This window comes from Bacillus rossius, chromosome 1 (genome assembly GCF_032445375.1).
Source record: "Bacillus rossius redtenbacheri isolate Brsri chromosome 1, Brsri_v3, whole genome shotgun sequence".
In the NCBI taxonomy this organism is placed as follows: domain Eukaryota; kingdom Metazoa; phylum Arthropoda; class Insecta; order Phasmatodea; family Bacillidae; genus Bacillus; species Bacillus rossius.
In genome coordinates this window covers 122,330,861-122,343,039 of record NC_086330.1, presented here as the reverse complement: position 1 = coordinate 122,343,039, position 12,179 = coordinate 122,330,861, and the positions used below count along the sequence as shown (strand labels likewise).

At 32.9% G+C, this 12,179-nt stretch overlaps 1 protein-coding gene across 4 annotated transcripts in view; it reads right to left on the bottom strand.

Moving 5' to 3' along the window:
• LOC134544257 (uncharacterized aarF domain-containing protein kinase 5) overlaps window positions 1–12,179 on the bottom strand; it is a 42,530-nt gene that overhangs the window by 14,747 nt on the left and 15,604 nt on the right. For all 4 annotated transcript variants that reach the window (XM_063388466.1, XM_063388465.1, XM_063388468.1 and 1 more), the window contains exons 3-6: window positions 9,137–9,356; window positions 5,923–6,057; window positions 5,386–5,544; window positions 1,045–1,176 (exon numbers count right to left, since the gene is read on the bottom strand). In XM_063388466.1, the coding sequence (XP_063244536.1) occupies window positions 1,045–1,176; window positions 5,386–5,544; window positions 5,923–6,057; window positions 9,137–9,356 (646 nt within the window). The remainder of the gene's footprint in view (window positions 1–1,044; window positions 1,177–5,385; window positions 5,545–5,922; window positions 6,058–9,136; window positions 9,357–12,179) is intronic.

Genomic DNA, 12,179 nt, shown 5'->3' with positions numbered 1-12,179 from the left:
ACACAACACAACACAACACAACACACACTCTCTTTCTGTCTCTCTCTCTCTCACTCTCTGACTATCTCTCTCTTCCTCTCTCTAGCTTGGCAGTGACTGTTTGCCTTTCCTCTCCCAAAGCTGTTGCGCTGGTTTTCGGTAGAGTGGGAGGCTGTGGTTGTATGTTTATGTGTGTCTGTATGTGTGTTTGTGTGTGTGTCCAATAATTGGCCACACAAGCAGTCTGTCTCTCTTTACAGTTTTTAGGACGCAGTATGCGTTTATTCCAAATGATACCTGCTTGCATATTTCCATGTTGTTAACCGTAATATTTCATCCAGGACACTGCAACCAATTCTCGACAATTTGTGCAAGTATTGTTGCAATTCATTTTTTTTTAATTGTGTAAACGTTCTGGTCTTACCGCGATAGCAGAGCTTCCCCTTAAAAGCTATTTTTGTAATGTATTAGTTTAGTGTGTTTTGCTAGATAGTGAGAGGAGGGAGGGGGGAGGGGGTAGGAAGTAGGCAACTGCCCCCCTTACTCCTGTAGTAATCAAGTGTAACCCAGGGGTACCGTCGCTATCTTGAGACATGTCACACAAAGACTTCACTTTTATTAATAGAATATTGAAGGTGCAAACTTTACTGTAATAATGTTACAGGTGTCAAATTTACATGTGCGGATGGGTTGAAGACAAATTAAAACCCCTTACAGTAACTTATCTGAGGCATGAACACTAGGGATTTCACATCAGAAACAGCATTAGCTCATGCAGGAAGGACAACATACGCCCTTCCTTTCTTCCTCCCTCCATTATTTTTCTTTCTCCACTCTACTTGTAGTTACGAGGATTTCTCTCGCCATTGTCAGCTCTCGTAGTAGTGAGATTCCACTGTATATGACATTTTTGCTTTTACTGTTCCTTAAAAATGTTTGATAATTTCAGGTGAACGAAAGACTTAGTTTTATTTATACCCTACAAAGTAGTGATATGTAATTTTCCCCAACTCTAACATTAATAATTACCTACAAAAACTGTAGCAATAATATTTCTCAGCATACCTTTGTACTTTTGTCCCAGTGAACTTTTGGAACATACACAAATGATAAATGTGATAATTCTTTTGCACAACGTTCAGAATTCTTCCCTTCATGCAGGAAGTCCAGTTCTTGTTCTAGAGTATCTCTCAAATCCTAAAATAAATTTGAGTGAATCAGAAAATATTTATAAGGATACATTTTCCCATACAAAACAGCTATTCTATTAACTTATTTGTAAATAAATAATAGTTTTAAATACAAATGGATAAACTGTGTATTTACTCCTTAGTGCTGGGGAAGTAAAAACATTATACAGTTAGGATTAAATAAATACAGTCACAAAGAAAAAAGCACAACTTATTACTTTCTCACAATAAAACAATATTTAAGAAAATTTAACCCACACATAATTATAATAATTATAATACCCTAACATTTAACCATTCAATGGGTGGCTTTGATGTGCTTCCTTTATGAACTCAATATGTTTTAACAAACATTAAATAATATTTCCATACCTGAAAAATAAATTAACTGTAAAAATTCATATGACAAGGATCTTTCATAAGGTCTTTAAAAACTACTTTTAACAAATTAATTATAAATACAAATATTTATGACAACTGTCTTCTAAACTCTGAAATCATAATTATGTACCAGGAAATCTCACTGCAACATACCTGAATGAATCCACAATTAATTAATACTGAACTGTTAATAAATACTATAAAACAACTTGTAAGGATGTGAAAACAATAAATATGTACTTTAAAGTGAGGTAAATTGTAATGAAATTCCACTATATTGTTAAATAATATAAAACAACTCTATTGCATCAGAAATTGTTTATCACATGCTTTTCAACTGAATCAAACTAATAGGAAATGATAACAAGCCTAAATTTACCTTTATGCATTATTGCAAATTTGAAAACTTTTAGAATCCACCTTTGGAAAAAAAACCATAATTACTATGCATTACTGTGAGTTACGAACAACTATTACAGTATATTTCAATGCACTATGCAATAGTATGTACTAGCTGCAGAACCAGGCATTACCTGGGCTACTCTGTTAAATATTAATTTCCAGCAATTCCAAAACAATTATGAAAGTTCACATAGTAATTTTTTTTTCTCTCTATGAATTATTAAATTTTGTGTGATATGTTCATTTGTTTTCAAGGTTTTGTTCTGTTTGTTTTGACTAGTTGAATACATGTTTTGAATATGTGATTTTAAGGAAGTGATACAAAAATTTATAACTACATATGTGTTTAATTTACGAAAACAGTTTAAAGCAAAGCATAAATTTTCATTATCTTATGTTTGACGTGAGAACTGAAGTTTGGTCGTCAAGGTGAATAAACAAGAAAATCTTCTAGAAAAAGAACAGTCTGTATTGAACCATCTTAAAAACAAGAAGCTTTCCTACTATCAGGAATAATTTAATATAAAGTTATTAAAGGATGTGTGATCAATTCATAAAATATTATTTTGGACTCCATTGAAGTGTCTACAGTTGACATAAATGAAGATGATTAATTGATTATTATATTTGACTGATTTTAAGTCATTTTCAGAAGAAAATAAATTACTGATAGAAAGTTCTACAAGATAACCAGAATATCTTTCATAGTTGGAAATTAACAATTACAACCAAAGAGGTCAACAAATCAAGGAGAACGTCGGTTGGTATGATTGTCCCAATGATCCGCCCAGCCCAGCTGGGCCCACTACCTCATCCTAACATTGGATTCCAGGATCAAGCAGATGACCCCAACCCATGACGTGGATTATCATGTGGGGAGCAGTTTAACATGTTGATGTAGGCAAGGAAATATCAAGTAAGACTGTGATTCAATTGGATACTATAATTTTCCTGTTATTTACTGTCTATTTATCAGAGAGCATTTTGTATCACTGTCCAAAATTCAAACACTAATACTTTAATTCAAACAGTTGCCTGTATAGGTAGACATTCAATGATTTAACTTTATGATCTTAAGAGTTCCTCAATATTTTAATTATTTATTTTAATATTTTATTTATTACAGTAGTGACTGATTTACTCAATTATTAAGTTTGATTTAATCATGAACTTGGGTTAATTTAATTTAATCCCAGAGGTCTAGCTCTTAAAGCACCAAGTTCAAGTACAAGTACATACTTACATATTTGGTAGAGAATTTCATTTCATACTGTCATTATTTTGAAGGGTTATCTGATTTAGTTTGTTTTCTTGAGCTAATAGAATTGAGCAACAGTAAGGATCCTTAGTAAATCTTAGCTTCATTTGAACAAAACCTATAGTTTTCATATTTTCTATTGGTAAATTATGATTCAACATTGATGTAAGGTATGTTGTTCATGTAATATTATCAAGAAAGCATTAATCATTAAATTCAGTTTTGATTTATTGGAGATAATTATTCATTTTGTTGTTTCATGGAACCCATTTCAAGCTTACTTAAACTTGGTGTGTCAATTCCCAGAATTGGTTAAAAATTGATTTGATTACTATCTTAGGAGACCAGAATACACTATAGTTTTACCCACTACTATTATTGAAAAATAAACATTAAAAAAATTAAGTTATGTAATTACTAGTTTTGTCATACATGATGTGAAACATTCAAAAGTTCACACTACAAAACACATCTTAATATAAGGAACATCATGAGTTTCAAGTCAGTAGAACAAACACTTGAAAAACGAGAAATTTTGTTTTTAAAATCCCATTGATTGCACAATCTTGGTGTATCAAGGCTAGGCATCAGCAAAACTGAGACTCTAATCTTCAGCTTCATTTTGTGGGAAAGCAGGTAACCCCTAGAAACATGATGGAAAAACCAAACAATAGCGCGTTATACATTCAAGGCATCACCATCTATTGTCAAAGTTCTAAAATTAACTGTTATTAGCACCTTTAGTTCTCCAGCAGACATGAGCTTCACTAAGCGGATGGGTTTCGCCAAGAAGTATAGGAAGTTGCTAGATCTTACTAGGGTATATGACAGTATGGCTTACCTCCTATGATTTTCTATTATAAAACTGAATTTACCCCTTCTTCACTCCCTTAGGGATGGAATTTCATAATTATATATAGTATATGTCACTCTCCGGCCTATAAACAATCTATGTGCAAACAATCATATTGATCCTTTGCTCTGTTGCTGCATGAAGAAGGATGAACAGTCAATTATATTATTATTATTATTATTATTATATAAAGTAGGGATATGAGTGTGTTTATGGGTTTGTTTTTTATACAAATCTACAGTTTTGCTCTGAGCGTGATGAAATTTTGCATATTTGACCTTCAAAACAAATGGGAGATCATTGTCCACAAGAGATTTCGAAAACCCATTACCCGTCCCCTTGTCCACCTCTTAAAGCAGAATTTTGGTGCTTCTTGAAATTTTACACACTTACGAAAAAAAATAAGAAGAAAATTACTATCGACATCACCTGATACTCTGGATAAACAAACAAAAAAAACTTTGCGTACCCTCAAGCTTTGCAATAAAATGCTCAGGATATCAAAAATATATTATTATTATTATTATTCTGTTTGTTTTCAATCTAAAAAAAATCTTAAGTTTTATTTGAGTTTGGAAGAATTTGTCACAACTGACCTTGAACCTAAATAAGAGGAAAATCACTGTCTACATGAGATTTAAAAAAAAAAATCTCACTCTACACAAATCCCGGGAAATGCCGGATACTTCAGCTAGTCTTAAATAAAGTAAATTATATGAACTGGTAGCTACTGAATCTGATCACTGTTTTAAATAAAAATTTGAAAATATTTTATTTTTTTTTATTTTTAGCATATTAACATGACAGTTGCATGAGTACCAACTAAATGTTAGATTTTGCATGCGGTAGAAGTAGTCTACATACAAAGAGTTTAAGTAGGGCTACCCAAAAACAAAAAATTTAATTTAATCCTTCTTACATGACATGCTGGAACAATGGCACAGTGGACCTCAATACCACTGCCATTCATGCATGCATTAGTCAAGAATGTGGTCATGTGATGTCAACAAGTATGCTGATTCTCATCTGGTCAAAGTTAATCTGCTAGTGTTTAACAATGTATGCATGTTTTTCTCAAGATAAAAACAGTTATGTAAAGTGTAGGCATGTCATTATCATACTGATTCATTTGCCACTTCTCAACCACAAAAACCTGTCACAATATAAATTACTTAAACTAACAAATATATATATTTTTTGGCTACGGTGTGAGACTCAAACATATTAAAGCTAAGCTAGTATATTTATAAACCACTTCAATGGGCACTGAAAATGATTTTTAAAAAAATAATCAGTGTGCCAACTCAGAACCACATACATACATCAATGACCCATTCAAAACCAAACTTCGGATGCATCCAACCAATCATCTTCAAGAGCAGTTTTACTGTAGAAATGTCTCCTACAAACCTATCCTGTAGGTCTATATACTGTACTTTCACTGCAACTTCATCACCTTCTGTTGTTTTTGCATGAAACACCTGAAATAAAAAGCACGGTTCACTTTTCTGCAACAGCAAATCATAATCTCAATATTAAATTTTGATCATAATTTAAAACTATTTTTTAATGAGCACTTCATACATAAAATAATCAAATCAAGCTTCCATGAATAATTAGCCCTTAAAGAGCTTAACTTATCAAATCTAACAATTCTGTAAAAAAAATAATATTTTGTGGGGAAAAAAACACGTAATTATTTCAAATTAAGTAGAGTATTATCTGTTGTGTGAAGAAAATGTTCAGCCATTCAAGCAAACGAATTATTTTTGTTGAGTGAAAAATACGTAATCTTATTTTGTAAGATTTGTTAAATATAAAATTTTAACAAAAAATGTTATTGGATATTAAATACATACCTGAGCTAAACTCGCAGCAGCGATTGGCTCCTCATTGAAATGTGAAAATACTTCAGTGTGTGGTTTACCAAAATCTTCCATAAATAACTGTGCAACTTCATCACTGCCTCGAGTCAAACATCTGTCTTGAAGTGCCTGCAACGTGGAACAATACACATAGTTTAAAAACCCAATACTAACGACATGAAAAATTTGCATTATTATTTGGAAACAGTCTAGATAGCAAATTTTTGTACAGCTGAATGACCCTCGTGGGATCTGAACGACTATAAGCCAATGACAAACTCTTTAAAAAAAACTATTGACCAAATTAAGGTTGATTCTACTACATGTTGAGTAGAAAACAGGTTTTCTAATGAGCGAGTTTGGCAAGGGAAAAATTTCTGCCACTGGGTGCGCTGGTGCAGCAACAGTGGAACATGCTGCCATTAAGTTTAGCGGGGTGAGCAAGAGAACCTACATGGCTAAGTGGTTTTTATATGAAGAAAATTGTAATGAACAGCCCTTCCAGGAAGAATAGATAAATATTTCATTTTCGGCTTACTATGGCAAGCAGTGGATATTAGTTTTTATTTATTTATAATAGATTGTTTGATTAGATACAGGATCCACATTTACCTGAGGTCAAATATAGCATTTGTTTTTGCCAAGGAGGTGAAATATACATTTTATGTTAATCCATGAAACAAATCTAAAAATTTAAACTTGAATTTCTTATTATTTAATTACACAACCATTATTATATTATACAAATATCATTATATTATAAATATTTTTAGTATATACTAAAATTATATATACAAAGATAGTAAGTACCAAGTCATTGATGGAACCAACTAGTCACTCAACACTTCGGAAGCTTCTTTTTCGTGAACTTCTTGAATATATCTTGGAACAGTCCCTTTTTAAACTCCAGTAATAAAATGCCATCATGTGCATATCCCATCTTCCTTGATAGTGGTCCTCCATAATTTTAATATCTTGAGGAAATTTTTCACTTTGCTCCTCACTGCTGTCTCCTAAATTTTCAGGAAAACGGTCCCGTTGGCTGTGCAAATAGTGCACCTTAATACTCATGTTGCACTCAAGGGATTTGAAATTTTTAAGCATATCATTTACCAGATCAACATGGTTTTATGTTTTTCGTTGGCCCCGAAAATTTCATACAACTGCAACAAATAAAGTTCAGGATTTTTGCTTAGACTCATTCATGGAATTTACGAAGGCTTGATCCTTAATGAATTTTCTTATTTCTGAGCCGTTGAATATTACTGCTTTAACTTATTTCTTACTCAGGTGTTGCATTTTTTCAAGTGCAAAGTATGGTCCGTCCTTATCAAGAGCCTTTAAAAACTGCTTCATAAGACCCAAACTGCTTCATAAGACCCCGCTTGATATCCAGTGGAGGAAAGATGATTTTCTCTTGTTTAACTAATGGTTCATTAATAACATTTTTTCTCCAATGACTATGTATTCTCTCTTAGGCCACTCTTGTCTAACCCAGTGTTGTGTTTTGTCTCTGCTATCCCAGAGGCACAAGAAATAAGGATATTTTGTGTGGCCACTTTGCTGTCAGAAGAGAAAGTTTACCATTTTTAAATCCACACAAATCACCCATTGATGTTCACCATACCTTATCTTCTCCAAGACCAAAGCTATGGTGCCATATGTTTCTTTCATTGTCATTGAGTAAGCAATTGGTAATGAACAATATTTGTCCCCATTGTGTAGAAGAACACATTTTAAGCTTCGCTTTGAGCTATCAATAAATAAGCACCAATCATCTGGAAAATATCCAGAAAGACTAATTTTTTCCAGGAGTCCATTAATATCGTGACAAACTACGAGATTTTCTTCTTGAGAGAATAAAAGATAGCAGACCATTTTCTCTTCTACAGTAAAAATTAATTTTGGTTCCTTGTTCCAGTAAGTACCTGGAAGCCAATAATACAGAAGTTTCTTTTGTCAGGTTAGGATCTCTGACGAGGTCATTTAACTCATCCTGGTTTAAACATTGAGGAGTTATTGACATCCCCTCCTAATCACTGTCACCTTCATTAGTATCAGACGAGTGGTTATAGGGACAACACTCGTCCTCAGAAAGCTCTGGAAGCTGGTGAAAAGCTGGGATCGGTACTTCATCTGAGTGAGGGACCGGGCGTCTTGCAGAGACTAAATCAGGTAAGTCCACTTGCTACAGTTGTTTTGATTGATTCGCGAAATATTTACTAGACAGAAAGAACAGTCATCGAAATGGTTTTTGGGTGCTCTCCAAACCATCGGTACAATGACTTCAAACTTTTTCTTTTACCGTTAGTCCATTGGCGTAAATGTTGTGAACAAGTTTTACAAACCTGTTGCGGTGCCCACGATTTATCCTGATCACCAAGCTTAACACCAAAGTATCTATGATAAGCTCTCTTTACAAAGTCACTAACAGTCTATCTTTTAATGTGTATTCTCCACATATGTAGCAAAACACATCAGGATGACTTACACAACTTCTTCTACTGGAACTAATTTTTTATCAACTTTGATCTATCCTGCATGGCTAAAACTCACAAACTGATCTCAAATTTAGTTTAAACGTTGAAATGAAGAATGGGATTCCCAGACTGGGGTATCCCAGTGATGAAGTGGCTTGAGTCAAGGAGGCAGTTTTACTTATTTTTTCATACTTATCTCAAATGTAGAGCTGATAGAAAAAAAACTAATATGTGTATTTAGATTCAGTGCCCCAAATATAGCTAAAATCAGTTCCAAAATCCTAGGCACCAAAATTAATTTTTTTCTTGTTGGCCTGTGTAATTTTTCTTTCATAATGTGTACACAACAATAATTAGAAAAATTATCAAATAGTAAATTTAAATAATATATATATTAAAACTTACTATAATGTTGATGGTAAACAATATAATAATTTTAATGTTAACAAGCCAGATAGTATCAATTTGGCAACAGCGGGTGCCATTTGCTCTATACTGCAGTCTAAACATGAGGCATACACAGCCTGGAATGGCACCAGAAAATAATTATAATTTTGCAGGTCTATAAATAAATTATACACAACCATACCCAAACCCACTTTGATTAAAATAAGACAATTTCAAGCTTTGTCGAATATTTGGTTTTGAGGGAAGCAACATTTTCCCTCGCCCCTAAAAAAAAAACACATGATATATAAAATTTAAACCATAAAAAGAAGAACTCCAACCTTTAAAGTATTCAAGTACTCTTTGAGTAGGATGTGGTTCATGGACACGAGTCCTTGGCCCAGCTTGATGTACAAGCCTCCGTTCCTGAGGCAGCCGTCGAGGATCCTGTCCGCAGCCCTCTGGTGCACGGCGTGTGAAGCCACTTCTGCCTCCACGTCGCCCAGGCCCCGCAGCGACCACCAGTAGTCCACGGAGATCGTCAGCCCGATCCGCACCGACCTGGCAGGCATCAACTAGATGCACTTGCCATCCTCTACAACTACCCATCATGAGACCCCAAGTAGCAATTACAAAGGCCAAGATTTTCTTTCTGATTTGTTGATGTAACAATTTATGGAAATGTATGGTTAACAAAAGATAATTAATTATAAGTTAACTTAGTTCCACAAACCAGTTTTCTGTTGACATCATTCAAATCTGGCAAATTTCTTTAGAATTCCTGTATTCAAATTTAAAATTTCGGTTGTAAGTCTGAGGATTCATTAACACTATTAATTATTTAATATTATTAATAATTTACAGACCAGTAATAGCAATTAAGAATTACAAATGGTTGGTTACAAAACCCTATTACTTTTTAAGTTCTGTCTGAATTTAATAGGCCTTTAAAACAGCATAGATAAAAATTTAAAATATTTATAAATGATGTACTTGATCCTAACCTAAAAATCAAAAATTGATTTTTTTTATCGGATGTATAACTAATACAGCAAGTGTATAGTGACTGTTCCACTTGGGACACTATATTTCCTGTGGTATTGTACCACTATAAACGATAATGTTTATGTATCCTTTAAAGTATAGTAGAGTATTAACAGAAATTAGTGTAATTAAGTTTACAATCAATTAATTTTTTAATGAAAAGATTAATACGTCTATTGTAACTGTCACAAATATGTTATATAAATCTGTAAGGGTGCCAACGTATTATTTGAGCTAATGATGAACTAAATTTGTATAGTATTCAAGCTATATTAAGGTGATATCTTAATTAGTTCCCAACATACAGATGTTATCCAATTATGTCTATTTAATGTTCACTAAAGCAATACAATTGCACCAAATCTCTATCCATTATGAAATTACAACTGGACAGCAATCTGGTGAAAATCATACACCAACACCACTGATTAAAATTAATTAAGTTTCAGTGTTCAGGTAAAGTCCGATTTAATATATTTATTACAGATTCACCAACTGAACTTGACCAGATTAAATATGAATGAACATAATAATTAGAAGATGCAACAGCTAGAGTTAGTCAGTAAAGCAATATGTACTGAGTAATTCTTATCTCAGTAACATCTGGGAGAAAATTACATTATTTGTTAAAGGATGTCATTCACTAAATAATATTAATAATAAAAAAATATTAGATAAAATTATACTCTCTAATCTATCAATTAACATGAAATATAATTAATAATTAAATTGGACTTTACCACTAAAGGGTTACTCTTATAAATTAATTAACTAAAATAGAAGTACATAAAAAAATATTCTAATATGTATCTGAGAGAGAAATTGAAAATAAATTGCTACTGACTCAAGAATTATTATAAAACACTGTATTCTGTTAAAAGGACTTACATGGATGTAACACAGACAATTACACGGATTATTAAAAAAAAAAAACAGAATAACAGATTTTTTACTATTATCTCAATGACTAATGAAGATTTAAGACATTAGCATTACCATTCCAATTTCACTCAGCATATAAAAATTTCTGACCAAGTAAACTACTGAGTCACATACAAAAGAAAAAATCATGTAAATTATATTTATTATTAATATAAATATTATTAAGTGCAAATAAAAAAAAATAGCTAAGCTCACTACAGTATAGCAGTGTAATAAACTCTTATCTAAAACAAAGTATTCTTATAGGTGTGTAGATTAATACAGAATCAAATCTTGTAGTTTTCGTGATTAGATCATATAGAGCAAATGAAGTTAGGAAATATGTTATATCTGCAATAATATTGAAAATAGGTAGGATCAGCTAATACCAATTGAGCAATTATAGGAACACTTTTACACAATTCCTTTAACATAATTTTACATACAGTTCGGAACTGGGAACATGATTTCATCAAGCACATAAAAGGTTATTAGTGTAGCATTTTCAATTCTACATCATTCAATTGTCGTTGGAAGATATCTACGATACTAGTAAATCATTATTCTCGGGTAGAAGTTGCAAACTGTCAAAGAAGTGATGATTTGTTGAAATCGATATTTGTTACAGAGATGACACACGAACGTGTAATCTTCAGTTGTTGATTGTGTTATCGGCAATAAAGATTTTTTTGTGTCGTAGGTATAGTTGTAGCTACCGATTTGGTAGCCTTGCTTTATTTTAAAGAGTTTAAAAATTGAGGTAAAGGTGTGTGGGAGAATGGAAAAATGGAGCAGCTAGGGATGAATACCATGGGAGCGATAAAGATGGAGGGGCAGAAGAATTGGAACGTGTGGAAATTCCAGGTGTTGGTGTTGTTGCGGGGAATGAATCTTTTTTCAGTTGTGGATGGAACAGACATTAAACCGGAAACAGATCAAGGTGAGTGGCAAAAAAGGAAGCAAAGGCTCAGAGTATTATTGTAATGTGTTTGAGTGAGGCTGCAATGATGCACATACTTACATGCACCACTGCAAGCGAGATGTGGATGAAGCTTCTTAGTGTGTATGAGCAGCAGTCGAGTACAAGTGTACACTTACTGCAACAACGTTTTTTTCAGTTTAAGTACGAGCAGGGTTCTGACATGTCTACATATTCGTCAAAAATACAAGAATTGTGTCACTTGCTTAAACAGGCAAGAAAAGAAGTGTCGGAACAGTTCACGATTACAAAAATATTAATAACACTGCCACAGAGATTTGGTCACTTTGTGACAGCATGGGAATCTGTAGAAACTAGTAAACAAAAACTTGATGACCTGGTGGCATGACTACTAGTGGAAGAAGACAGGTTAAGGTCTAAAATCAAGAATGAGGATGTGGCTATGGTGGCAGGATCATATAAAGGGAACACAGTCAAGA